This window comes from Gossypium hirsutum, chromosome A03, assembly GCF_007990345.1.
Source record: "Gossypium hirsutum isolate 1008001.06 chromosome A03, Gossypium_hirsutum_v2.1, whole genome shotgun sequence".
Lineage (NCBI taxonomy): Eukaryota > Viridiplantae > Streptophyta > Magnoliopsida > Malvales > Malvaceae > Gossypium > Gossypium hirsutum.
The window spans coordinates 113047468-113075138 of NC_053426.1; the positions used below are offsets into that span (position 1 = coordinate 113047468).

Below are 27671 nucleotides of genomic sequence, written 5' to 3' on the forward strand. Positions count from 1 at the left end.
TCAATTCGAAATGATATAAGCTTAAAATATCTGAATTTTAATTAATTTGAATAAGTAACTCAAAATTACCTAAACTCAAGTGTCAAATTAAAATGACTAACCCTAAAATTTCTAAATCGGATCGGAACAGCTGGTTAGATCAAGAACCGGCCGATGTACCAGGCTTGTAAGGGGTAGAATATCAATTGACTTACGAACCAGTACAGATCGGTTGAACTGAGTTAAAAACTAATTGGATTGGCGGTTGAATCGATTTTTATAATTTTTTTTTTTTGAAATTTTAAAGAATTTGTTAGTTTTGAACTAACAAGACTGGTTGAATTGGTCAATTGATTTGACCGTCAATATAGTTTCAAAAACAACGCCAAAATGACTCAAAATGATAAAAAATTTAAATAAGCTCGAAATGAATCAAAAATATAAACACCCAAATTAACTCAACCCAATTTGACACAATCCTAAACCATTCCAATTTATCCAAGTCACATGTGTAATTAATCATGATTTAATCCTTAAACTATACTTTCTTTTATTACTTTGACACTTAAATTTTTTATTCCAATTTGATAACTGAATTATCATTTACACCCGATTTTATATATAAATTTTACTGATGTCGAATAAAAAATGTGTCATGTATTATATTTTTATTGCAAGTTTTCTTTTTTGAAGTAAACTAGAACGACAATAATACTTAAAAAATCAAAGTTAAACAAAAAAAATGTTTTAGTATCAAACTGAAATTTTGGGCTTAATTTAGGGACTTGGACAAAAAATTTATCTTTTTTTTATAATAATCTTAATTTTTTATTTTTTATTTTTTAATTTTTGGTGAAACAAAACAATTCTAGGATTTACAGGGTAAATGCAGTGAAGCATAACCCACGGTAATTGGCTAAGGCCGAAAGGTAACTAACCCCATGTTTCCAACATCTAACTGAATCACAAAATAACCGCCCAATTTCAAAACACTTCCCCTCTTGTCCCTTACTCCTTTATTAACTGCCGACACCAACACTTCCTTACATAATCCATTCATCCACCATATTACACTCTTTTTTCTTCTTTTCATTGTTTCGAAATGAATGAAAACGTTGGCTCCGATTCTGGGTTTCGATTCCCTTCTTCTGTTTCGCAACATGACATCGCGTTGGTGAAATGTGATCAGAATCACAAGAAGAAACGGTCCAAATCGATGAAGGTCGACACCACTCGGTTCCCGAACAGTTCTAGTCCTGTTTCCAGGCCAAAATATACTAAAAAACCCGACCCTTCCGCGCCGAAGATCACACCGCCTTGTAGTGAATGCGGGAAGAAGTTTTGGTCATGGAAAGCACTTTTCGGACACATGCGATGTCACCCTGAACGACAATGGCGTGGGATTAATCCTCCTCCGAATTATCGCCGTCCCGTTTCCCCTGTCAAGGAAGTGAATGATATCGAGTCTTCGATGACCGAAGAGGACCATGTTATCGCAGCGTCCTTGTTGATGTTGGCTAATGGTACTACCAGCGAGACTGAACCCAACATGGTTCAAGAAACCGACACTTTCCGATTCGAATGTTCGAGTTGTAAGAAGGTATTCGGGTCACACCAAGCATTAGGTGGTCATAGGGCTAGCCACAAGAACGTAAAAGGTTGTTTCGCAATAACTAGAACTGATGGCGGCTACGGGGTCGATGACAACACGGTGATGTTTTTGGGACATAAATGTAGTATTTGCTTAAGGGTATTCTCAAGTGGACAAGCTTTGGGTGGGCATAAAAGGTGCCATTGGGACAAGAATGATGAACCGTCATTGAACCATTTTGAACCAAGACAAGTTGGTTGTCTGGACTTGAACTTGCCTGCTCCAACACCACCTGTTGAACTTGAAAATGGCTCATCTTCTTCATATTCTTCTTGCATGGCTTTGGATTTGAGTTTAAGTCTATGAGAGTTTACTATTGTTGAATGTAGGGTTTAGAATTATTTCTGTATACTGATATTTGACAGTGTATTTAGTTTATATATATATATCCCAAATTTAATTGTTGAATAATAGTTTTGATTTTATTTTGTTTAATTCTTAAGTTGATTGAATTCACGTGAATTTGAATATTTTACAGTTTGAGCTCCATGGCAAACATAAGATACTCAAAAGATGATTATAAGCTTGGATTAATCTGGTTTTCGATCAAGTTAATTTTTATGAGTTTAAGTTAGTTGAATTTTTCGAGTAAACCCAGTTCAAGTTGGAATTTTGTTCACTTTTATCAGCATCAGGAAACATCACGTACTAAACTTATAAAACCATTATTATGTGGATAAATGGAATAAACCCGTTAAAAAGGTTTTTCTTTTCACCGTCGTCGGTGCGGCTGATCCCTCTTTTTTTTTTTCATTTTGCGCCATTTCCTTATGATCAGAATGGCGAGAGGCGTGGCTTCCGGATTCTTCGTGGTCTTCCACGATTCCTTGAAGCTAGTCTCTCCATTTTTCGACTAGGAGTTTCCTCGATCTTTTGTCTTTGTTTTCAGTGAAGCCTCTTTTCTCATGGTGGTTGGACGCCGGTGCCTCTCCAGGGCTCCTCACTAGTCTCACATCTCGACAATACTTGGTGTCATCACTTCTAGTGGCTACATTGCCAATGTTTTCGGCTGTCTCTCCTCCATTTGTTTTCCTTCCCAACAATATGACGGTTTCAACGTCTTTTATAGGCTTCACTAGAGGCAGGCGTGCCATTGGGCCAATTGCAATAACCTCTCACTCTCTCCCAAAGCCCTTTCCCTCTCTTCCTCGGGCTGTGACATCTGTAATGGCGAGCAGCAACTAGGGTTTCATTTTTGGTTGGGCCATACCTTGGCCTTTGTTGTATATTCTTTTTGGAGGCTTTGTCTCTTTATTCTTCAATTACTCTTTTTTCAAATGATTCTTCTATATTGAACAAAAAAAGAAAAGACCTCAAAAGCATGGGCAACTTCCAAAAATAGAAATATTATAGTTTAGTCCGAGATAAATATCAAAACTATGCATGAACTTTGATTTAACGTCTAATGTCATATATAAATTTTAATTTTATATAATTTTTTTAATAAAATTTGATTTAATTCAATTTTCACAGATTACTAACATTATCAAATTAACACTATTTTACATTAAATATTACATACACAAATATTTATACATATGAACCATAATTCAAATTTCATATATCGAATTACACATTAAAATAAAATTTATATACGTCACCAAATCAAGGCTCAAAGAATCCAACTATGTGAATGATTTGATAAATATCACTTGAAACAGTTACTTATATTGGCATGATCATGTATGAATCTTTAAAGGTGATATCTAAAAATTGAAGCCAAAACCTTATATTTTGTTTGTAAGGTGGAAGTAGAATATGTCCTTTCATTGCATTATTGGGAATTTGGGATGCTCTTTTCTTTTTCAACTTTTTAGATATGCTAAAAGTGTTCGTGGTCGTTTTGTGTAGGATTTAAATTTTTATTTTTATTTTTAAATTGTTGGATTCATTTTTTATTTTAAAATAATAAATTATATAAAAATATTTGTATAAATTAAATTTAAATAAAATATTTTTTTTATTTTTAATAATTAAAACAAGTCATTTGGGTAGACTGAGCTCCAAGCTTAAGGCACAAACTTTTTTTTTAGTTAGGCTTATACTTAATTTAGTTTATAAAAAATAAATTTATTAATTCATCCAATGAATGAAATCATACTATTTAGGAGAAAAAAATAATAAACACTCATAGTAAATAGTGAATGACAAGATACATCAACACAATAAAGGCTTTAGCCTCAATATCAACAAAACATCATGACACATTGACAATTGGTTTTGTCACAACTCAAGTACGACATATATGGAGTGATTGCAAGCACTTAATATGATAAAGAAATCAGCCCCGAATGGTCCAAAGTGGTAAGCAAAAATTGACAAAAGATCAGTTGAGTATTTAACAAACTAGAGAGAACGACAACAAAACCATTCCTAAAATCACATGTAAAACTAAGGTTACATGTATAAATAAGACTAAAAACATCCTACAATAGCAGACAAAAACTTCTAAAACTGAAAACTTATTAAAAAATGAAAAAACAAACAAAAAAAATATAAAACTTAAGACAACACAGGTCCAAATCGGCTTGTGAAATCATTTATTATTTTGAAATGCTCTCAAAACAGAAACAGATTAAAAAGCCAATGAAAAGTCACTCACTTTCTAAGAAAAACTACTAGTGGCTGGTAGAGTTTTAGTAAACGATATGCGCTGTCATTTGTTCATCACAACTTGTGAAGACAACAAAGATACTCATAAAATAGATCTGCAAATTGAAAAGAGATAAGATAGGTAGAGTGAACGAGGAGAAGAAAGAAATAAATTGTTAGCGGGAAGGAGAAAAAGACGAACGATAGTCAACCCGAAGACTAACATCGTCGCTAGGCAAAACAAAAGATAAGCAAATGACTTAAAATATATTTATATATATAACATTAAGCATGATATGAAAAATAAAATAAAATCAATTAATCGAGTTTAAAATGTTAATTAAGAGATTAATAAATTATAAATTGAGTAGTTCAACCAGTCATCTAACAACTATAATTATTTAAGCTCGTCTTATGCATATTTGTAAAGCTTAGTTAAATTAAATAAAATAATTCTAATGGATTATTCATCTTCATCTCCAACTCTATCCCACATCATATATGAATCCTTAATATTCATGGGGATTCTTTTATATATTATCATTAAAATAAAATAAAAAAACAAATTAAAACTCCCCTTTTATCTAATAAAAATAAAAATAAAAATATATATTTGATATATTATATTTATAAAACTTAATTAAATTAAATAAAATAATCCAAATGGGTTATTCATCTTCATCTCCAACTCAATCCCACATCATATATGAAATCGTAATATGCATGCGGATTTTTTTATATAATCATTAACATTAAAAAAAAATTAAAACTTCCCTCTTATATAAGCCAGATGAAACTCCATTTCCAACCACAAATAAAATAAAAATAATTATGTATAAGATAATTAATTGATATATTGTATTTGTAAAACTTAATTCATTTAAAGGTAAACTATTAAAATAGTCACTTTTATTTGCCTCAGATTACGTTTTAGTTACTTATGCTTGAAATGTTACGTTTTAGTCACTTACGTTATTGTTTTGTTACGAAATAGTCACTCTACCGTTAAAATCTATTACCTTCCAAACGGCAGTCCGATGTGACAATTAAAATGTGTTTTAAATACTAACAAGGACGTCCAGCCAAGTTAATTAATTGAATTTTCAATTAAAGGAAAATATTAATTTAGTTTCCTGAAATAATAAAAACTAATACATCAGATTAATCCTTGAACCAAAAAAAAAAAAGAATCCTTGGTCTCCTTTTTCTTTTAGTTTTTGTTTCCATTTTGACTAAAAAAACCGTTCATTTTTATAGTCATCTTTATTGAATCGAAATAGTAGAAATTAAATTGAGTGCTCCATCAATTGTTTGGATTTTTCATTAAAAAAGGAAGAACAAATGATAAATACAATGGAGGGTTCAGGCATGAATTATAGTAAGTAATAGATTTTTTTTGTTCCTTATCTAGGTTTTGGGTTTAGATATTATGTTTTTTTTTTGGCAAAAAAGTGGTTCATATTTTTATGTTTTTCCATATATGTGATAGACAAAAAAGACATACTTCATCTTTGTTTATTTATATATTGTGGGCAACTACAATAGCAAGGAGGTATAAAGGTTGGTGCATCCATCTTCATCTTCTTCTTCTCTGTCGTTTTGCTCTTCTCTTCTCTGATGGTAAAAAAAAAAACTCAATTGTTGCTTCTTTCTAAACTGGAGAAAATCGGGTTTTAGGGCAAAATTTTGTATTCTATTTTCATAAAAAAAAATTCTCATTTTAGTTGGGCATCCACGATGACATTTAAAACCCATTTTAACTTTCACGTCAAACTGTTGTTTGAGAAGTAACAAATCTTAAAAGCAGCATAACTATTTCGTAACAAAACGATAACGTAAGCAACTAAAACATAACATTTTAAATAAAAATGACTAAAATATAACCTAAGACAAATAAAAGTCACTATTTTAATAATTTACCCTTAAATTAAATAATTCTAATGATTATGCATCTTCATCTCCAACTCAATCCCACATCTTATATGAAACCACAATATGCATGTGGATTTTTTTTATTATATATAATAATTAACATTAGAAAACAAATTAAAAATTCCCTCTTATGGAACTCCATTTAATAAATAAAAATAAAAATATTGAAATGTTTATACAAAATAATTATTTGATAATTGACGTCAGCAAAAATTAGTAAACTATATATAAAAATGAATAATAATCTATTATATATTAAAAATGAATCCCATTTAGTATTGGCATTGATTCAAGACGAAGCCAGAACAATTTTTTAGGGGGGTCGGATGAAATTTTAATTTTTATACCTTATATTTTATAATTTTTAAAGGATTAAATTAAATTTTTATAATTTTAGAGGGGCCAAATTGCAATTTTACATTTACTAATTTAAAATATTTAAAAACACTCAAGGGCCTAAATACAAATTTTACATTTTAGGGGGGCCAGGGCTCTTACCGGCTCCCCCTAGATTCACCACTGGATTCAAGGGATAAATTTTAAAACTATACATAAATTATGATGTGTAATTGTATATATGAATTTGTGCAATTTTATACATAAAATTTCGAGTTGATCTAATTCTTGCATATTATTAATACAATTATTCATATAGCATCATTTTATGTTTATATATTGTATACATAAATAATTATATTTATCCGATATTAAATAAATTGATGTATTTATTTCTTTAAATGTATATAATTAAATTAAAATTAAAGCTTCAAGTATACATTTAAACCGTAATTAAAGTTTTACGTATATAATTGCACCAAATCAAAATTCATATATACAATTGCAATTATCTAAAGTTGACTTTTTTCAAGTTTCCAATACCTCTTGCTTGCTTATATATATAACCGATAATTATATGAATTAATTAAAATATTAAAAAAATTCGAAATCAAAGGGTTCATATCGATAGCAATTACTAATCGTGTTCTTCAACAAATAAATGACGACTGATCATGAAATGTACTCCATTAATTAAAGATATTGATTTTCTTTTTTTAACTTGTGATAAAATTGTAAAAAAATATAATAATGTTTAAGGGGAGGAAACATGTGGATGAGGTTAGCCTCATCAAACTCATCCCATTAAACTAAAACAATATACAATAATTTAGGATAATTAGGGTTTGTATATTTTATCACACCATATTTAATGGTGTTTTGTGTGTTTAATTTATAATTGAATAGGTTAAATTTTAATTTTGGACCCTTTATTATTTTTAAATTTTGGGTTTAGTTATTGGATTTTAATTTTAACATGATTTGATCATCAATTTAAATAGTAGTGTTGGCTACTTCAATTTAAAATGTTAATGTGGACTTTTCTTTTAAAACATAGATCCCAACTAATCATGCTAACATGAATTTTCTTTTGTATCAACTAATCACATCAATAATTAACGATGCTAATCATCTGGATTAACTGATGATATTATAAAAGAAAGAAAAAAAATTAAATTTTGTTAAAATAAAATAATTAAATTTAAATTTTAAACAAAATAGAGGGACCAAAACCATAATTTAACCTATAAATTATGAACCCAAAATGCAATTTTTTGTGAATGAAATCAGCATTTAGTACTTATAGATGAAGTCGTGGGTTGGATATATATTTAACGCTTTCTTTCTCTTTCAATGACTAATCAAAGTCATTAGATAATATAACATCATTTCCACAAATAATTCATATATATATACACCTATAAAAATTGGCTCGATAATTATATTACGCTCAACTAAATTCAAAGTTGAGTCGGATTGAACTCTTAAATGTTAGGTTAAAATTCTTTCGATATTCTTTTTTTTTTCACAAGATTTGAACTTGATACATTTTCTAAGGGACATCGAACTTTTTATTACTTGACCTAATAGGCATTAGTCTGTATATATTGGTCAAAATCAAAGTATTCATTTTTTACCATAGTGATTAATTTTTTAACCCGAGGTATTCTTTAAAAAGATAAACGACTAGTTACAAAACGCACAACATTCTCACGAGTGGGGATCAAACCCTCAACCAGTGGCCTTGGGGTGGCTGGCAAGGGCCTCGCCCACTTTAAAATGTGAAATTCAACTTTTTACCCTTTAAATTTTATAAAATTTTAAGGTAATAAATGACAACTATATTTCGGCCCTTCAAAAATGATAAAATTTTAATTTAGTCCTTTAAAAATTGTAAATATATAAGCTATTAAAATGATGAAATTACATTTTAACTCTTATAAAAATATATAATTTAATTTTTTCCCCTAAACAAATTAATTTCACCCTACCCCAATCATATAATTAAGAGGCGAAACGAATGATCAACACGTCACATCTCACAATTATATATATATAAAAGTATATGACATGAGATTTTACATAAACTATATGAAGTCATCAATGGGCATATATGTTAGTTTAAGATATGATAAATTTTTTTAAAAATTTATTGTAGGTAAATTTGTTAATTGTTTCCAGTAAAGCAACAAGTGTTAGGCCTGCCTTGTTTAGCTCAAGCAATCAGATGCAAGGAACCCTCAATTTATTATTATTTCTAGTTTTCTGCTAAATTTTTAATTAATCAAAACAGTACATGACTCAGCTGGAGGTTTCCACGTTTAAACCCTAAACATATAATTAATTTGCTTTAATCAAGCATTAATTAATGATTATGAAACTGTCAAGCAATGGCTAACACTTTAATTGCTCTCGGACGTGGCGACTCGAGCAAAAAAAAGAAACAGGTACAAGAGAGCTCAGCCATGGCCTCCCATAGATCTTGAGAGCCATTTGCACAGTGTGTTTGAACCATTTTCTGCATAAAAATTCAATTGATGACCCTTTTGCTTATATAATCACTTTGGGCTTTAGATTCGTTCTACTAAGGATAATCTATAGGATTGGTCACTTATTATATTTATGTAAAATTTATCTATGGAGTTTTAATTTTAGGGAAAATTTTGTAGCTAGTCCTTGTACTTTTTTCAATTAGTTCTTTAATTTATTTTCCTTTTCCCTTCCAATAAAACAATTGTGCTCTCATGTCTTTTCCCTTTTTATTTTAAAAGAGGCTAATAAAAAAAGAATTAATTGAAAAAAAGTATAGAGATTAATCGTGCAGTTTAACCTAAAATTAAAATTTAGAGAAGTTGCCTGCTCTTGTCGCATGTTTTTTAATATTGTTTATGCATGTAATCTTAGTTTTACAAGTGAATTTAGGGATGATTTTGTTGCTGTCCTCTTTAGTTTGGTGAATACTTGATACTTTTGTTGATTTTTGCTCATCGTTTTGGTCCATTGGGAGTTGATTTTCTTATTGTATTAAGTGCTTACAATCACTCTAGATATGTCGTGCTTGAGTTGCGACAAAGTTAATTGTCAACGTGTCGTAATGTTCTATTGATATTGGGACTAAAACCTTTGTTGTGTTTATAAAGCTTATCCTTCACTATTTACGACGAGTGTTCGCTTTTTTTTTAAATTGCATGGTTTCATTCATTGAATGAATTAATAAATTTAATTTTTTTAAAAAAACAAAAAATTTATTTAGATAATACATTCATAATGTAATGACCTAATAATAAATTTTAAAATTGAATGACTAAATCATTAACATACACAAACATAAGTAACTAATTTTGGAATTACACTTTTACTAATTATAGAAAGAGAAGGAAAATGGATTTTCAGACAATGCAACCATTTTGAAGCGACAAAACAAAACCAAATTAGCTTTAAGTGACTGTCCGAAAGATTCTTCAATAAAACATATCCAGTCAAGAATCTCCTTCAAGCAACCTGCTTTATAGAAAGATAAACAAACAAAAAACAAAAAAGAGAACCCAGATTTTTTTTCTTCCTTTTTTTTTCCATTTTAATTCTCTGCTTTACAACAGTGTCTTTTTATGGTGTAGAATTCGTAAATAATCTTAAAGCACTATACAAAAAGGAAAAAAAATTGATATATTCTTCAATGTGGGGTCTTTATGCTTTTTCCATAGTCACCACCACCATTGATACCAAAAAAAAAAAAACTAATGATAAAATCACTGCTTTTCACTCAATGAACCAAACTGTTTTTTTTGTGTGTGTGTCAATTATTAGTAAAAGTCTGGAATTTGTAAGAAACAAAGAGTGTTAAACAATGGGGTTTTGTTCTTTATACATAGTGTTTTAATTTATGTTCATGATGTTAGATGTTTTTTAAGAACATGGAAGGTGATGTTGGATTTTATGATGATGCTGCCGTGGATATGGATTTCATTGATGAACTCTTATTTGAAGGCTTCAACATAAATTCGGATCGAGGACAGGCTGGTCTGGACCTTTCTCGATCTGAAAACCGAGCAGTTACATCTATGTCTCGACTAATGGAGGCTGTTTTGTATTTGAAGGAATCAACAAAAGGTAGAGATGATGTGCTTATACAAATTTGGGTGCCTGTTAAAAAAGGAGGCAAGCATGTTCTTACAACCCAAGGCCAGCCTTACTCGTTGAATACGAATTGTAAGAGTCTCGAAATCTTTCGAGATGTTTCAGAAGCGTACAGCTTCCCGGCGGAGGAGGATTCGGAGGGACCGATTGGGTTGCCTGGTCGTGTTTTTCTGGGGAAGTTGCCTGAATGGACACCTGATGTTCGTTTCTTTAGAAGAGACGAATATCGGCGTGTTGGGTTGGCGCAAAAGTACAATGTTGGTGGATCGTTTGCTCTTCCTGTTTTCGAACAAGGGAGTGGAACTTGTTTGGGCGTTGTCGAGATCGTCTCGTGCACTCAAAAGATTAATTATCGGCCCGAACTCGAACACGTCTGCAAAGCTCTCGAGGTCTCCTTTTTTTACCTGTGTTCTTTCGTTTACCATATGAGACATTGTAACATTGTAGTATGCACTCTGCATATTGAATTTTAGGACATGTTTTTATCGATAAAAGTTCTCGAACCCAACCGAAGCAATCGGAATGAACATCATGAGACATTGTAACATTGTAGTATGCACTTTGCATATTGAATTTTAGGGCATGTTTTTATTGATAGAAGTCCTGGAACCGAAAGGAAACAATCGGAATAAACTGCATGATTCATCGTAACATCGAAGCATGCACTCTGCATATTGATTTTGGGATATCTTTTCATCCACAAAAGTCCTCGAACGGAACCGAAACAATAGTAAAGCACATCATGAGTCATAGTAACATTACAGCCTGCAATCTGCATATTGAATTTTAGGACATGTTTTGGATTCTGTATGTGATGTTTCATACTGGTAGCATACTTCATAGACGTCCGTTACCAATTCTTTACACTCGATCGCAATGACGGTTCCTAAACTTTTTTCTCATTTTTCTATTTTAATAATAACAAATTTGTTATAGGCCTTACATAGTAATTGACTTTTCATTTTCTAGAAAAGTAAATTAAAAAAAAAATAAAGAAAACCTTTCAGAAGAGCCAATGGTCATGTATATTTGTTTATTATATTACTAATATTCTTGTTTAAATAAAGCATATTTGTTTGCAGGCTGTTGATCTAAGGAGCTCACATTGCTTTACTCCCCCTAATGTTAAGGTTAAAGGAATAGCATCGTTTGGATTTTTCATAGTTTTTATCATTTCATTTCCGAGACAAAAACCGAGTTTCTCCTTATTCACAGGGTTATAACGAGTTGTATCGAGTTGCATTGCCTGAGATAACCGAGGTTCTAAGATCCATCTGTAAGAGATATGAACTGCCTTTGGCTCTAACATGGGCACCATCCCGGCATTCCGATAAGAACTTCTATTGTTGCGTTTCGACCTCGGGTTCCTCTTGTTTCGTAGCTGATGAAGGCCTTACAGGATTCCTAGAAGCGTGTTCCGAACACCAGTTGTTTCGAGGCCAAGGTATTGTTGGTAGAGCGTTTACGACGAACAAACCATGTTTCGCAACTGATATAACGGCCTTCAGTAAGACAATTTATCCTCTTTCTCACCATGCTAGGATGTTTGGGTTACGAGCTGCTGTAGCTATCCCGCTACAAAGTGCTTTTACGGAATCAGTTGTGTTTGTTTTGGAGTTGTTCTTACCGAAGGATTGTCATGACAGCAAAGCACAAAAGCGTATGTTAAACTCATTGTCCGGTTTTATGCAGCAGGCTTGCCATAGTTTGCAAGTAATCGTGGATAAGGAGCTTGAGGAAGAAGTTATATTGCCGGTTAAGGAAATGTTCAAATCCAATAAAAAAGAAACTGAATTCAGGATTTTTTCATCAAAAGAGGACTCTCCAGTGGAGTCGTCATCATGGATTGCTCACATGATGGAGGCACAACAAAAGGGTAAAGGCGTATCGTCCTCGTGGGAATATAAAAAAGAATTGGATTTCAGACAGGTTGATCACCAACATGCTCAAACCAACACAGTTGACAGTGGGCATCGGGATTTAGCCGAAAAAAAAGCAGGCGAGAAGAAACGAAAGAAGACCGAGAAAACAATTGGCTTGCAGGATCTTCGGCAGCACTTTGCAGGGAGTCTTAAAGATGCTGCTAAGAGTATTGGTGGTGCGAAAATATTTCATTATAGTTAGATGCCTTCATATTCTTGTCTCAATTCTAGTTAACTTGACGAACAAATTAACTACTTGTTTTTTTGAGTAATTTAAATGACCGGAAAACAATGATGCATTTTGCAGTGTGCCCGACTACCCTGAAAAGGATATGCAGACAACACGGGATCACTCGATGGCCATCTCGAAAAATTAAGAAGGTAGGCCATTCTTTAAGAAAGCTCCAAGTCGTGATTGAATCAGTTCAAGGTGCAGAGGGAGCTATTCAAATCGGGTCGTTCTATTCGAGCTTCCCCGAACTAAGTTCACCAATCTGTTCTAACAATGGTCCTTCTTCGACATTGAAGCTCAGTAACCATTCTATGTCTTCAGAACCTGGACTTGAGACCGCCATGTTTAGCCAAGGAGCTACCGCTTCAAAATCTCCACTTTCTTCATCCAGCCAAAGCTCCGGTTCAAGTACCTGTTGTTCCAGCGGAGCGAAACAGCAAAGTACTAGTATCAATGCCTTAGGTGGCATGGAAGATCCTGGTGGACCGCTAAAGAGTGTTATCGGCGAAGCCAAATTGCACGCCTCGAATCAACACGAGATGAAGCTACTTCAACATCAAACCGGGGGTGACTTGAGAGTAAAAGCTATGTTCGGACAAGTCAAGTTACTGTTCGGTTTGCAACCGAATTGGGGCTTTATAGACTTGCAACGGGAGATCGCGAAGCATTTCAATATCGAAGATGTCGACAGAATCAATCTCAAGTACTTGGACGACGACAACGAATGGGTTCTTTTGACGTGCGATGCCGACCTCGAGGAGTGTATCGATATATACAAATCATCTCAAACTCACACCATCAAAATCTCGCTTCATCAAGTTTCGAATTTGAATCTAGGAAGCTCATTCGGTTATAATGACCCATTATAAGACCAGGATCAGCTTCCATCGTAAGTTATTCGATATATATTTTCCGTATTAGTGTTACGAACAAATGTTTATGCTTCGTTTTAAAACAAGCTAAGCGGCTTTCGCCGCTTCAAAGTGTTGTGTTATGACCGAATCGGAGCCGTAGTCCGATTGATGGAACTATGGAATGACATTGAGAGGTTTGAGAATAACAGTTGATGCCATATTTATGTATTTTAGATTACTGTAAATAGGGATAAAACCAGAAATTTATTTTAGGAGGATCAAGATTAAATTATATATTTTTAAAGGGATTAAAGTATAATTTTATCATTGTATTAATATCGAAACTATTAATAAAATCCACTTCACACAACTCGTTTTATTATTTAAAACCAAGTTAAACTATGTCTAATGACATTAAATTATTAGTAAGTTTATGTTTTGATTACTTAACTTCAAAAGTTACAAAATAGTCATTGAACTATTCAAAAGTTTTCATTTCTTAACTAATCGGATAGGCGGTTTACGGAAAGTTTTGAATTTCAAGATTTGTTCGAAATATTTAATAACTTGATTTATAATAATAAGGCTCATTTTTTATTTGTTACTTTATGTGCCTCTTTATTATTTGCCGGCACAGTTAAAATCGCTCATATTGGCCTTCTCCGTTTGCACCTCCTACACTAATAGAAAGTTTTTTTTTTTTGTTTTTCCTTTTCTTCTAAGATTCAATTTTTTCACGAAAATCCAAATAATTTTCTTCTCTGATCTCTAACACTATTTGTCAAATTGACTTGGATCTAAGGTATATTCTTCAGCTTGTTGATGGGTATTGATCTATCGTACTAATCATCAAATCGTCACTTATCGAACTTTAAAAAAAGAATTTAACAATCTAGTGATTTAAATAAAAAAATCCAAATAGTTTAGTGCTTAAATGAAAACTTTTGAATAGTTTAGTGATAGTTTTATAATTTTTTAAAATTGAGTGACTAAAATATAAACTTACAAATAATTAAGTGACCTTAAGTGTAATTTACCTTATTTTCCTATTTGATTTAGTGTTAAAAGGACTAATTTGTCATTTTTTAAGTATGGAAGGTTCTTCATGGCACTTTTACCCTGGATAAAATCTTGTGAATGTCTACATCATCACATGACTAAAATCGATACACCATTTGAAATTGAAATTTGGACGGCAAAATAGCGCCTTTATTTGGACTTTGGATACTGAAAAATCCAACAAAAACACCTAAATTCCTCTTCTTTTTCATTTTTTCCAACTCATTTTCTTTTCTTTTCCACGCTGCACCTTTTTCAGAATAATTTATCTTTCTCTCAGCAGCCAAACAAGGCTTAAACTGAATTTGGGTTGAATTTCGTTTGCATTTCACTCTGATTTCTATATAAAAACCGCTGCTAAGTGCTAACATTTACCCTTCTCTGTATTTTCAAATTCTCAGTCAAAATTTTCTTTTTCATATCCTCTCATTTCAAAAAGCACAGAAGCTAAGCGTTTTTTTTTTTTTTGCTTAAACGAAGGTAAAATGATTTCATTTGATCTATATAACTTCGTTATCTTTGCTTATTTATGTCTAAATATTTCTGGGGATCTAAGCATATCTTTGTTCATTTCTTGCATTTGAACTGTTTTGAGTGTCAAATTGTCAAGTTTATGTGTTTTTGTGATGTTAGATCTGCCTAAAGTTTCGGCTCTATTTATCTATACAGTTTTATGCTTTCAAATTATGAAATTTGTGGTTTCATCATGTTTAGAGTTGATAGCTCTTCCCAGTTCATTTAAATCTTTGTGAAACTTTGGGATTTGTATTTTGCTTGTAAAAATTCAAATCCCATGGAATTTGCTATATGCTCAGTGATATAATACGCTGGCAATACATGTTCAATTCCAATTTCATGCTTTTATAATGGATGATTCATGTTAATCAGAAATCGGGTTCCATTTAATAGGTTCGAATCTTATTGTCTCTCGTTATATTGTTGGGAGACAGCCATCAACTTCGAAATGATTAGTATTCGTAAACTGTAAAAGGGATAATGATTATGAAGTACAACAAATGATTTGTATTTGGTCCGATATTTGGAGTGTGTTGATCTTAAGAATTGTCTATAATTGAAGTATTCTCTAATAAATGATTCGTATTTGGTCCAATAATCCCGATTCCTTGTTCAGGCTTATACGAGATGGCGGATGAGGATATTCAACCTCTTGTCTGTGACAATGGAACTGGAATGGTTAAGGTTAGTGAATTATCTTTCTGATGTTCATAGGTCGATTTTATTTTCTTATGGTGAAATCTATTGAACTATTAATACGAACTTCGGTTAATGGCTGGTTTAACAATGCTGATGCCGGATTTGTTCTTGTATTTGCAGGCTGGTTTTGCTGGTGATGATGCCCCTAGGGCGGTGTTCCCTAGTATTGTTGGTCGCCCACGGCACACGGGTGTCATGGTTGGGATGGGTCAGAAGGATGCTTATGTAGGTGATGAAGCACAATCAAAGAGAGGCATCCTTACCTTAAAATACCCTATCGAACATGGCATTGTTAGTAACTGGGATGATATGGAGAAGATTTGGCACCATACTTTCTACAACGAGCTTCGTGTTGCCCCCGAAGAACATCCTGTACTTCTTACAGAAGCACCACTAAACCCTAAGGCTAATAGGGAGAAGATGACCCAAATTATGTTTGAAACATTCAATGTGCCGGCTATGTATGTTGCTATTCAGGCCGTTCTTTCACTTTATGCCAGTGGTCGTACAACAGGTATCTATCGATAGCTATGATAACTGGTTTTATTGTTTTCTAATAGTACCAATTTGCCCATTTTTGGAGTAGAGTGGGTGAAATGCGATCTAACTCCTAGTACTGGAGCTTCCATGATACTTTTCTTTTCCTTTTATCTAGTATTGACTTTGTTCTTATATATTTGAATAGGTATTGTCTTGGATTCTGGTGATGGTGTGAGCCACACGGTGCCAATTTATGAAGGCTATGCCCTTCCCCATGCTATTCTCCGGTTAGATCTTGCTGGTCGTGATCTTACAGATTCCTTGATGAAGATCTTAACAGAGAGAGGCTACTCTTTCACAACAACTGCCGAACGAGAAATTGTTCGTGACATGAAAGAAAAACTTGCTTATGTTGCTCTCGATTTTGAGCAAGAATTGGAGACTGCCAAGAGTAGTTCTGCTATTGAAAAGAGTTACGAATTGCCTGATGGACAAGTAATCACAATTGGAGCAGAGAGGTTCCGTTGCCCCGAAGTACTCTTCCAACCATCTCTGATTGGTATGGAAGCAGCCGGAATCCATGAAACTACATACAACTCCATCATGAAGTGTGACGTTGATATCAGGAAGGATCTATACGGAAACATCGTGCTTAGCGGTGGATCAACCATGTTCCCTGGTATTGCCGATAGGATGAGCAAGGAAATCACAGCTCTCGCCCCTAGCAGCATGAAGATCAAAGTGGTCGCACCTCCAGAAAGAAAATACAGTGTCTGGATCGGAGGATCCATTTTAGCATCTCTTAGCACCTTCCAGCAGGTAACATTTGTGCTTGTAAGTATAATTTGGTGCACTTAATTGAGTTTCTGTTGCTTATTTTCTGTTTTCTTGCGCTGCAGATGTGGATTTCCAAGGGTGAGTATGATGAATCGGGCCCTGCTATTGTTCACCGAAAGTGCTTCTGATTTAGACGATTCTAAACCGAAGTCCACATTGACGTAGCTGATACGTATAGTTGATGCTTCGGGTGCTCTCCATGGTTAGATTTCCGATTTTTAGATGCCGAAATTTCAGTAGTTTTTGAGTGGCTTGTACTGTATTTTGCATGGAACTAGGTAGTTTGCCTATGAATTTTGTTATAGGTCGAGTACTTTTCTTTTGGTATTGTTTCTCAGATCATCTGCCATAAATTTATTTAGAAAGCAAGTCATTAAGCATTCATGATGAAATCAATGCTGCGGAATATAAATATAGATGATAAAAGTACCATAAAAACCGTTATTAGGAGTAAAATTACATTTTGCCCCATTTACTCAAAAAATGAATAAATTAATATATGTATTTTGTAAATTAAAAAGCAAACTAGTCTTTCTATTAAAATTTTCACCCATTAAAAATTGATTTATGTACATCAACATAATGTACACATATCATTGTCATGCTAGATAAAATTTTTAATAAAAATATCAATATATTCTTTGAATTAGAGTACAAAGATTAATTAATTTGTTTTTTTGAGTAGCAGAGTAAGATGCAATTTGATTAAACTTCTAAAAAGGGGATTTATAAGCGATTACAAAATCACACACATGTCACGATTCAAGAGCTTCGTCTTGGAAAACCAATATGTAACTTTTCTTGAGAAATGATACACAGAATTCAACTTGACCAGTTGTAAGCAAATTCCCAGAACCCTGTGTTTCCGTTCAACCCATAAATGCCTTCAGCCGAAATCAACCAAGAACATTGGCTAACGCAACGAACAAAGTCCCTTTGAAAGGAATATGCATCATAATTATACTGCTGCACCTCTTCCCATCCCATACCACAGTAATACAATGTAGTTCCCCATACATTGGGGGTGAAATCCCATCCGTATTCGCTCCCATCAGCAACATTTTGCTCTCCGAGATCGGTATCTTTTGATTGGCAATGTAAGGTTAAGTTCTTTCCATTGCCTAATCTATTCTTGATGCTCACATGCACGTTATCATCTGAATGAACTGAAGTGCAAAAACTAAAGATTAGAAGAATCACCAGAGCATTACTGAATATAAGAGCTGAAGCTTGCATTTTTAGTAATGGTAGAAATTGGTGAAAGATGGTCTATTTGTTCAATGCCTAATGCCTTCCTATTTATTGTTCTCAATGCTTAAGAGTAGTATACTAGCTAAAAAACAAAATTTTCATAGGGATTGCTGTGCTTTCCCTTTTATGTACAAATGGCAGAAGATGACATTTACATGATGACAAAAGTATCACATCTTGTTGAACCCAAGGCATAGTAGTTGAGACAAGATACCCAAGGCATGGTGGTTGAAATCTCCAATGCCTAATTGAAGGGTTTCTTTGTTATCATCTATCTGACCCAAATTAAAAGAATGTAAATCATTAAATCCTAAAATGAGAATCTTTTTACTTTGTAGGATTAAATATCAAATTAAAAGAATGTAAATCACATCATGGCCTCTTAGACTAATGCATAACCATCAATGGTTTACCACATTATGGCCGTATTAAAAGGAATGATGATCTTCAGGATCTAAATTCATGGTTACTAGAAATGTGGCATGTTTGGAATCATGGTATGGAACAGAAATATTGTCCGTATTTTGTAAACCATTTCGGGTCATTCTACACGGGATAAAAAAGTAAATAATGAAGGATATATCCAAACAAGGTCTAAAATGGAATAGTCCATCCAATATTAGTGCAATACTTGCTTTCTACACAGATAAAGAAACAGCAACAAACACATATAACTTCAACCGATCTATCTGTATTGCAGCATAGCACGTTCTATGATCTTGTACTTCAAGGTGTAAACATGAAAAAAGAATAACAACTACAGATCAAAACTCATGTAAATTAGACAGAGAAATGGCATTAAGTAGAGTTAGCAATGCTCACATGAATGCAGAGCTTTAAAACCTCCCCAAGCAGGCAGCTACTAAATGGCAGCAGCATTGCCGGAGGAAGGTGCAATGTTTCTCCTCACCGGACGAACTGACTTTTTCACATAAGAGGAATTCCATTCCCCGCCGTCTTGTGCATAATAATCCATGGGATAATCGCCATGAAAATCCTTCATTCCATTACCATCACCACAACAAGATTTACTCTCCCTGCAACTCAATCCATTTCCACAAGAACCAAAACCGTCTTTCTCCCACCACCCAGATATCTCCCCAAGAGCAATCTCTGCCTCAAATGTAGTCAGCAAAGGCTTTAAAAATGCATCACCCCAATCAATGGAAAGCCGAGGACAAGCAATTTGAACCCAAGCATCCACTGCATCTTCAAACAAAGCAATCCGAACCGGACTAATTTCCGACATCAAAATGACTGTATAATCATATCCTTTCTCCTTCATTTTCCCTTCTAACCTCTCTAAAACCTTCGGATTGCCTTGCCTCCCCAATGTACCCAACACGATCCCCCAACTTTTAGCGCTCTTCGCCTTCTCTATCGCTCTCCTTCGTGTTTCCCTCATTCCTTTATGATCGTATTCCTCCAAAAACAACTTCCCTAAATAAGGATCGTATCGAAATGCCTTGATCCCTGGATTCGCAATCATAAACGCCTCTAAATGAAACCTCCCGTCCGCCACAAAAACCGCCACGGATTCATTAGCATTTGCAATGGAACCGATTTTGGGAGCGGTGCAACCCAAAACCTCACCAGCTGATAATGGTTTTGACTGAGGAATTAAAACCCTAAATCCTCGTTTTTCCAGCTCTGGCTTTGCTGATCTAATCGCCGAGGAAAACTGAATCGTCCCAGCGAGGACAATTGATTCTTTGGAAGAACCAAGGTTGTGTTCGATCGTGTTAACGAGACCGTCGACGTTGATTTTAATCTCAACGAAGACGTAAAGGCAAGGAATTTTAGTTGCATCGATAGGAACCAAGCAACTATGGCCATAGTGAATCAACAAATCAGCGCCAAGTGCGACGGCAGATAAGTCGTCGACGCAGCACGCGCCGTAAGTAACGTCGCCGAGGATAAAGCAGTGAGTGACGTCAGCGAAAGAAGTGAGAATATCCGAGATAACAAGGGAGTACATCAGGAGACCTTCAGGGAACTGGAGTGCGACGCGCTTGGCGCCAGTGGAACGAATGCGCCAAACGCATTTGTGGATTTCGAAATTGTAATTGGAAGGAAGGACCGAAATGGCAGCGTTGAGGGAGGCGTCGTTGAGGATCGAGTCAGGGATTTGATTCTTGACGAACCGCTTCGGGGCCGGCTTTGAGCTGTTGACGGCGTTCCGTTGAAGAGGTAACGGCGTTTCTAGCACTGATTCCGGTTTATGTTGACCGGTTTTCTCAATTAAAGGATCCATCATTAAAGTAATGGACTTTCCAGAGCAAAGCCTTTTAAACCGATATTCAATCGATCAACAAAATCAGAGCTCAGTGACGATGGCAGGAAACATTTAGGGTTTTGTCGAGGAAGAAAGGTTTTAGATTGGGCTTATAATTCATAGTTACAGCCCAATTGGATTTAGGTCTAGATTGAACCCGGGTCTGATCCGACCTAGAAATGCTTAACGAGCAAAATCCAAATCGGATTTTGAAAAATTGAATAAATTTTCTCGTAAACTACACCCAATGTCATTTAAGTCTAGTTAGCATGATCCAATTAATGATTCGACGATTAATACAGTGGATCAATACCAACCGACGAGTAAAATAATATATCTTAAATACAAGTCAATCTGACGATTAGTGTCAAAGATTGGAGAAAGAAAGTTATTTAGATTTTACTTCATAAATTTGTGATGCTCAAACTTGTTTAATGAAAAAATTTAAATTGTAGAAGAAAAAAAGGAATACGGGTTTTCAATTGGTGAAGTTGGTGTAAACAGAAAAGGTTATACAACATCGATTTTAACAATCCAATGACTTCAATGAAAACTTTCAAATAGTTTAATCACCTTTTTGTAATTTTCTGAAGTTTAGAGACAAAAACATTGAACTTACTAATAGTTTAGTAAAATTAGTTGTAGTTCACCCTTAGTTTTTTAAGGAATAAATATCAAATTTATACATAAACTTTGATCTATTTTATAATTTGATACATGAACTTTGATCTAATTTGTAATTTGATACATGAACTTTGATTTGGTACAATTATACTTATCAAACTTGGATGTGATTCATATATATACATAAAATTTTTAATTTTGATTAAATTGTACACATTTTAAAGAAGTGAATACATATATTTATTTTCATATCATATTAATAAAATTGTTTGTGTATGTAATATACTAACATAAAATGGTGCTAATTCGATCATGTTGTTAATGATTTTGTGAAAATTGAATCAAGTCAAAATTTCATATTATAAAATTACACGAAATCAAAATTCATATATAATTTTGATATTTATCTCAATTTTAAAATTAAATATTTTGAGCTTAATATTTTGTTTCGAATTTAAATTGTATAAATTAAATTATTTATTTTTTATACACAATTTTAGAAGGTTATTTGTGATCCAATTGGATTCATTCCTTTTATAATTGCTAGAAAACACATAAATTATTATTTTGAATAGTCAAATTAATCATCTAATCTGTATAGCTTTTCAATCTGTAACTTTGTGAACTCTTTCTCGTTAGAGTTATGTACTCATTATGATAACTAAAAGGTTAAATTTTGTTGTTAGTCCTTATAATATGTATATATTGTGGATTTAGTTATTATACATTAATTTTGTAATTTTTTATTCAAGTATTTCTTGAATAGTAAAATCTCAACCTTGACCAAATAATAACACTCTTCAATTCATTAAGTTTTACCATTTAAAAAATCTGCACATTTTTAATGTCGTGTTAGCAAGGGCAAAGTCATAAATTTTTTTTTAAGAGCTCCGGAATTAAGTTATATATTTTTATGAAAGTTAAAATGTAATTTCACAATTTTAATAGCTTTTATTTCTATAATTTTTAATTGGTTAAATCAAAAATTTTATTTTTTTAAGGTCAAAGTCTAATTTTATCATTTATTAAATTAAAATATTAAAAAACTTAAAAGGCCAAGCCAGTCCCCCTTGGCGTCATCCTTGTATGTTAGTTTACTCTTTTTACGTATTACTCAACAAAAAATCAGTTAATAGATTATAGACTATCCTTTACACTAAGACTAAAATTTTAATCTAATTCATTTTGCCATTATAATCTAATTAGATAACATGAACTAAATTTACAATTCTATGCATAGCACAAGACCAAAAATAAAGTTTAACCAAACGTATTTAATTACTATCATTTTGGGTCAATATTGAAATTTTAAAATTCGAAAATTATAGGGACTAAAACTGATCAATTTGAAAAGTACAATGACTCAAATTGACCAAATTAAAATATAAGAACACTGAGTATTTAGACTAATAACATGATTTAATCTATCTAAAAATAGTGTTATATTAAGGATAAATATCAAAATTACACATGAATTTTGACCTAATGTGTAATACCATACATAAACTTTAATTTTGTGCGACTTTGTAAATGAAATTTTGATTTTGATTCAATTTTTATCAACTCACTAACAACACTATCAAATCAACACCCTTTTACGTTAATATATTATATACACAGACGATTATATTAGCCCAATATAAAAATAAATAGATATATCAATTTCTTTAAATATGTACAATTAAATTAAAATCAAAGTTTCATATCTACATATAAATCACAATCAAAATTTACGTATCGTATTTCATGTCGAACTAATTAAATTAATTAATTTAATACTTTTCACTTAATTAAACTCGATTCGATTGAATAGTGACTTAAAAAAAAAAGAGTTAGCCAGGAATTTAATTCTCAAAGACTTAATCAATTTGCTCTTCTTAAGTGCATGCCAGCTCCTCCTTAGTTAACAAATTAAACCAAAATTTTTCCCTTCTTAGCCCTTCATTTTTCTTAAAGCAAGTAAACAAACAAACTGCTTTGATATTTTTCAATTTGAAGAACTAAAAGAAGAAATAAAAATAAAAATAAAAACATTAGTTGAAAGGATAAGATCGAAATCTTAAATCACAAAGTTTTATGTTATTTTCAATCAATTAATTAATTGAATTAATTGTTTAATTCCATATTTATGTGAAAAAAAAATTCTACAATATATTCGTAATAATAAATTTTGCTTGTTATATCTTTTGTTAATTTAGTTTTTATTTATTTTTTTAATTAAATTTATCTTTCAATATTTAAAAAACTCGAATTTAATGATTAAAATGTCGAAAAGAGTTGATTTATTTTTTTTAACGAAAATACTGATTAAAAATATTAAATTTTTAAATATAACGGCCTGTACGACAATTCACATGTACTTCATACTATATTTTGCATTTTTATATATTTTTTATTATTTTTCACGCGAGCTGTCATGCTAATATCATTAAAAAATAATGTTTTAGTCATTATTTTCATTAAAAGAAAGCAATTTGAGAAAAGAAAAAAAGGACCAAATTGATAAAAAAATATAAATATTGAGAATTAAATCTATTATTAAATCTTTATATTTTTATATGGAAAATAAACCGCATGAAGATGACACCTCCTTATCTCATGGGGATTTCAATATATACGCTTCTCTCTCTATATTTTCAGTTCAACTCACACCTCTTATGTGTCTCAAGACTCCTTCCCCATTTAGAATCTAAAGATAGAAAAATAAAAATATATTATAAATCCCTTAAAAAAAGAAGAAGAGATAATTACATCAAAAATTTACAAATCAAGACCCTCATTTTAAATTTTCGAGTTTTAAAATATTCTAATTACATCTCTAAATTATTAACATTATATTAATTAAGTCATTCAATTATTAAAATTATTAATTTAACCATTAAATGAAACGTTAAATCTCATTAAAATTTCGAAAACTTCAAAATCAAGATTTTTACATCTATTTTTACTATATTAATTTTCATTTTAAATTATATTACATAAAATATGACATCTCATTTAATGGTTAAATTAATAAATTTAGTAATAGAAGGACATTATTACTATAACATCGATGTTTAAAAATGTGATTATAATGCTTTAAAGTTTGAGGACTGATAAAGAATGAAGGTCATAGTTTTGAGGATGTTTGGTACAATTAACTCAAAATAAAAAATAAAAAAACGTGACCATCAAAATACAAAATTAAATTGAATTATATTTAATGCATTTTATGCATTATCAGTGAATTAAATAATGACACGTTATTTAAAATATTTAAAATTAAATCCATTTACTTTCATTTTAAATTATGTATCATTATGTAGTTTATTGACTCTTTATAATTTGTTCTCTAAAGTGAAAAAAATTGATTTAATCTTTTTAAAAGCAATAAAAATATACGTCAATACAATAGTAAAATTATATTTTAACTTTCATAAAAATATATAATTTAATCTCGACCTTCTTCCTTATTAATGTCATTAGTTTATAACCCAAAAAATAAACGTGAAAGATAAATGAAACAAACAAATATGCAATGTATTCAAATTTGGTCACATATATAGTTGGTTCATAAAATAAAAATTTTTATTGTTGGGTAACAAAAAAAAAAGAAACAACGAAAGAGAGAAGGTTTACCTAAAGGAGACTGCGATAAAGGAGAGGAGCGCTAGTGGCCAGAGACGAAGGAAGCAAGGGAGTCTGGGATTGAGAGAGGTTGTTGGACTAAGTAAGAGTGTTTCTGAGGTGAGAAAGTGAGGAGGGCAAAATAGAATTCTTGAGCACCAAACCAGCAATTCAACGGGGATGACATGGAATAGAAATATTCCAAATTCTCGCATAAACTCGTATTTAACATAAGTCGTAATAGGACATTTCACTGAACTAAACAATGATTTGATGGTGGACTCGTAAAATTAAGCTGTAATGAAATGGTAATGCCAACTAACCAAACGTGATCTTAGTATTTACAATTTATTAAAATTAATTTTCGCTAGTTGTCTTTCTTTAATAAAAAGGAAAAAAAAAGGTAGGAAAAATATGTTCTTATTCCAATTACCAAGTTAGTCAAAAATCTTAGCCAACTAAAGTAAAGTTGGTGCTGACAGTTCCTTAAAAGCTAGCTTTATTTCTGTTTCCTCCAACTCAAATTTTTTTTTTCCACGTTGTGGAAACCCTTTTCACAAGGTTGAGTCATGATTGTTTATATTCCACACTTTTTTCTAAATTTAGGATTCAAATAAGTTTATATTTTTTTATTACATCATAAATAACATATGTGTCACTTTAAAAAAATTTGATCGTAGATGCAGGGGCAAAATCAGAAAATTTATTAGGGGCCGAAATTAAATTGTAATTTTTATTATAAAAAAATATAATTTCACAATTTTAATAGACTAAATCTTTATAATTTTTAAAGTATTAAATCAAATTTTTATATTTTTAAGGTGGGCTAAAGTGTAATTTTACTTTTATTAATTTAAAATTTTAAAATTTTCAAAGAGGTCACATGAGAAAATTTTCATTTGGGGGGCTGGGGCCTTACCAGCGCCCCTAGTTTCACCACTGTGTGGGTGTAAAACTTTTACATGACAGTATACTAAATAATTTTACTAATAATTTATCTATAAATATGTTATTAAAAAAAATACATATCATATTTATATATGAATCTCGATTTAATGTAAAAATTGATACACGAATTTTAATTAGGACTTGAATTGTGGTTCGTATGTATATATTTTTTAAAAATGAATACATACATTTATTTTTCATATCGAATAAATATTATTGTTTGTGTATATAATATATCAACACAAAATTGTAAAAATAAAATCAAAATTTCATATACAAAATCGCGTAAAAATTAAAATTCATGTGTAATTTTAATATTTATCCCTAAATAAAGCATCTAAATGAAATTATATAAGTTTTTTCCCTGGTCTTTAGCATGGAAAAAAAACTCTACCAAAAGTCATATTTCCTTTTTACTAACTTTATTGCATCTTTTATGGGAAAGGTTTGTTTCATTAGCAACCCAATATCATCATTAACCTAAAAGGGAAGAAAAACCAATCCAATTGTACCTTTCACGTGTAGCTAATTAAACTCAATACTTACAATGCTTTAAACATTATCAAACATGACATTTATTACAAAAGGATTGTGAATATCATTTTATGCCTAATCAATCCATATCTTTGCCATCAATAATTATCAAACTTTGGATAAACATAAACCTAACAATTTATTATTTTCGCATTAGGGTTCAATTTTTTTTCGTTTAAGTTAGTCATTTTTTTTATATTTCTTTGAAAATCTTTAAGTTTTAATGTGAGAATAATTTTTTAATTTAAGCCTCAATTTAAAAATAATTATCAAGTTTAGGTACTAATAATGTGAAGTTGTTGATAAGTTGGTACCCTCAACCCCATAATATGATAGAACGAATATGAATATAATTTCATTTGGAATTAATGCATCTTTGGCATCAATAATTATCAACTTCGTAACTATATATGGATAAACATAAACTATTAGACGTTTAATTTTCTATATACCATTTTTTTCCTTTCATTTTCTCGCGTACCAAACACACCCTACAAGGTTTCATTTCATTTTCTAACCTGCCAAACAACTCCTTGGATTTTCCAATGGAAAAGAAAAGAAAATTAAAATAGCCGCCAAGAAAGGAACTGTAAAAGCAAACCCCAAAGGCAGTAGTAACGTGGAGTCAGTGAACCATGCCATGCATTATATATCCACGTGATATAACACAGACAAAGAGAAGGAAAAGCTATTGATATGTCGTCATGCGTGTGCCTGCATCCGCCAAGTGTGAGGACCGTCATACACATTTAGCGACGGCGCTAGGGGAGGCCACAGGCGGGGCCCTGGACAATCCCCCACCAAAATGAAAAATTAGTATTTTAGTCCTTTTAAAAATTGTAAAACTTTATGTTAATCTAATGATAAAATTATCATTTTTTTAGTATTTTTCATGTCTATTTTCAGTCATGTTTGGAGATTGGAGTTATCCCTTTCAATAATTAATCTCTAAGGTTTGAACTTGCGTTCTCCTTTCAAAATACAATGGCTTATCACTGCACCTGGGGGCAAGCGAGGCCTTGGCCTCCCAAATGTACAGTTGCAATTTTATCTCCTTATAAATGATTAATTCTAAATTTATATATATATACGTTTAATCTTTTTCAAAGATGATGTAATCGTAAACTAATATACGATAAAATTATAATTTAACTTCTCAAAAATTTAAAATTCATTTCTGGCTCCTCCTAAATCTTTTTCTAAATTC

General features: G+C 31.8%; 5 protein-coding genes across 6 annotated transcripts; 3 read left to right on the plus strand and 2 right to left on the minus strand.

Moving 5' to 3' along the window:
• The first annotated feature begins 1003 nt into the window (after positions 1-1003).
• Positions 1004-1943, plus strand: LOC121222463 (zinc finger protein ZAT3). Its single transcript, XM_041103298.1, has one exon. The coding sequence runs from the start codon at positions 1082-1084 to the stop codon at positions 1934-1936; it is 855 nt and encodes a 284-aa protein (XP_040959232.1). The 5' UTR covers positions 1004-1081; the 3' UTR covers positions 1937-1943.
• Positions 1944-10071: 8128 nt separating this feature from the next.
• Positions 10072-13985, plus strand: LOC107939392 (protein NLP2). The gene is made up of 4 exons (XM_016872722.2): positions 10072-11016; positions 11710-11757; positions 11843-12725; positions 12857-13985. Exons 1-4 carry the CDS (start codon positions 10390-10392, stop codon positions 13648-13650), a joined length of 2352 nt encoding a protein of 783 aa, XP_016728211.1. The 5' UTR covers positions 10072-10389; the 3' UTR covers positions 13651-13985.
• Positions 13986-14880: 895 nt separating this feature from the next.
• On the plus strand, positions 14881-17618 carry LOC107939409 (actin-100). The gene is made up of 5 exons (XM_016872740.2): positions 14881-15174; positions 15827-15894; positions 16030-16423; positions 16595-17208; positions 17289-17618. Exons 2-5 carry the CDS (start codon positions 15838-15840, stop codon positions 17352-17354), a joined length of 1131 nt encoding a protein of 376 aa, XP_016728229.1. The 5' UTR covers positions 14881-15174; positions 15827-15837; the 3' UTR covers positions 17355-17618.
• Positions 17619-17937: 319 nt separating this feature from the next.
• Positions 17938-20840, minus strand: LOC121203425 (2-(3-amino-3-carboxypropyl)histidine synthase subunit 1). 2 transcript variants are annotated; one of them, XM_041103310.1, is made up of 2 exons: positions 19300-20835; positions 17938-18392 (listed from the first exon to the last, which is right to left on the minus strand). In XM_041103310.1, exon 1 carries the CDS (start codon positions 20732-20734, stop codon positions 19340-19342), a length of 1395 nt encoding a protein of 464 aa, XP_040959244.1. In that variant the 5' UTR covers positions 20735-20835; the 3' UTR covers positions 17938-18392; positions 19300-19339. The 2 variants fall into 2 exon arrangements, with proteins under 2 accessions (XP_040959244.1, XP_040959246.1); XM_041103312.1 differs by lacking the exon at positions 17938-18392 and adding an exon at positions 18978-19201 and having other exon boundaries at positions 19300-20840.
• Positions 18049-18462, minus strand: LOC121218514 (self-incompatibility protein S1). The gene has a single exon (XM_041095792.1). The coding sequence runs from the start codon at positions 18460-18462 to the stop codon at positions 18049-18051; it is 414 nt and encodes a 137-aa protein (XP_040951726.1).
• Positions 20841-27671: the final 6831 nt, after the last annotated feature.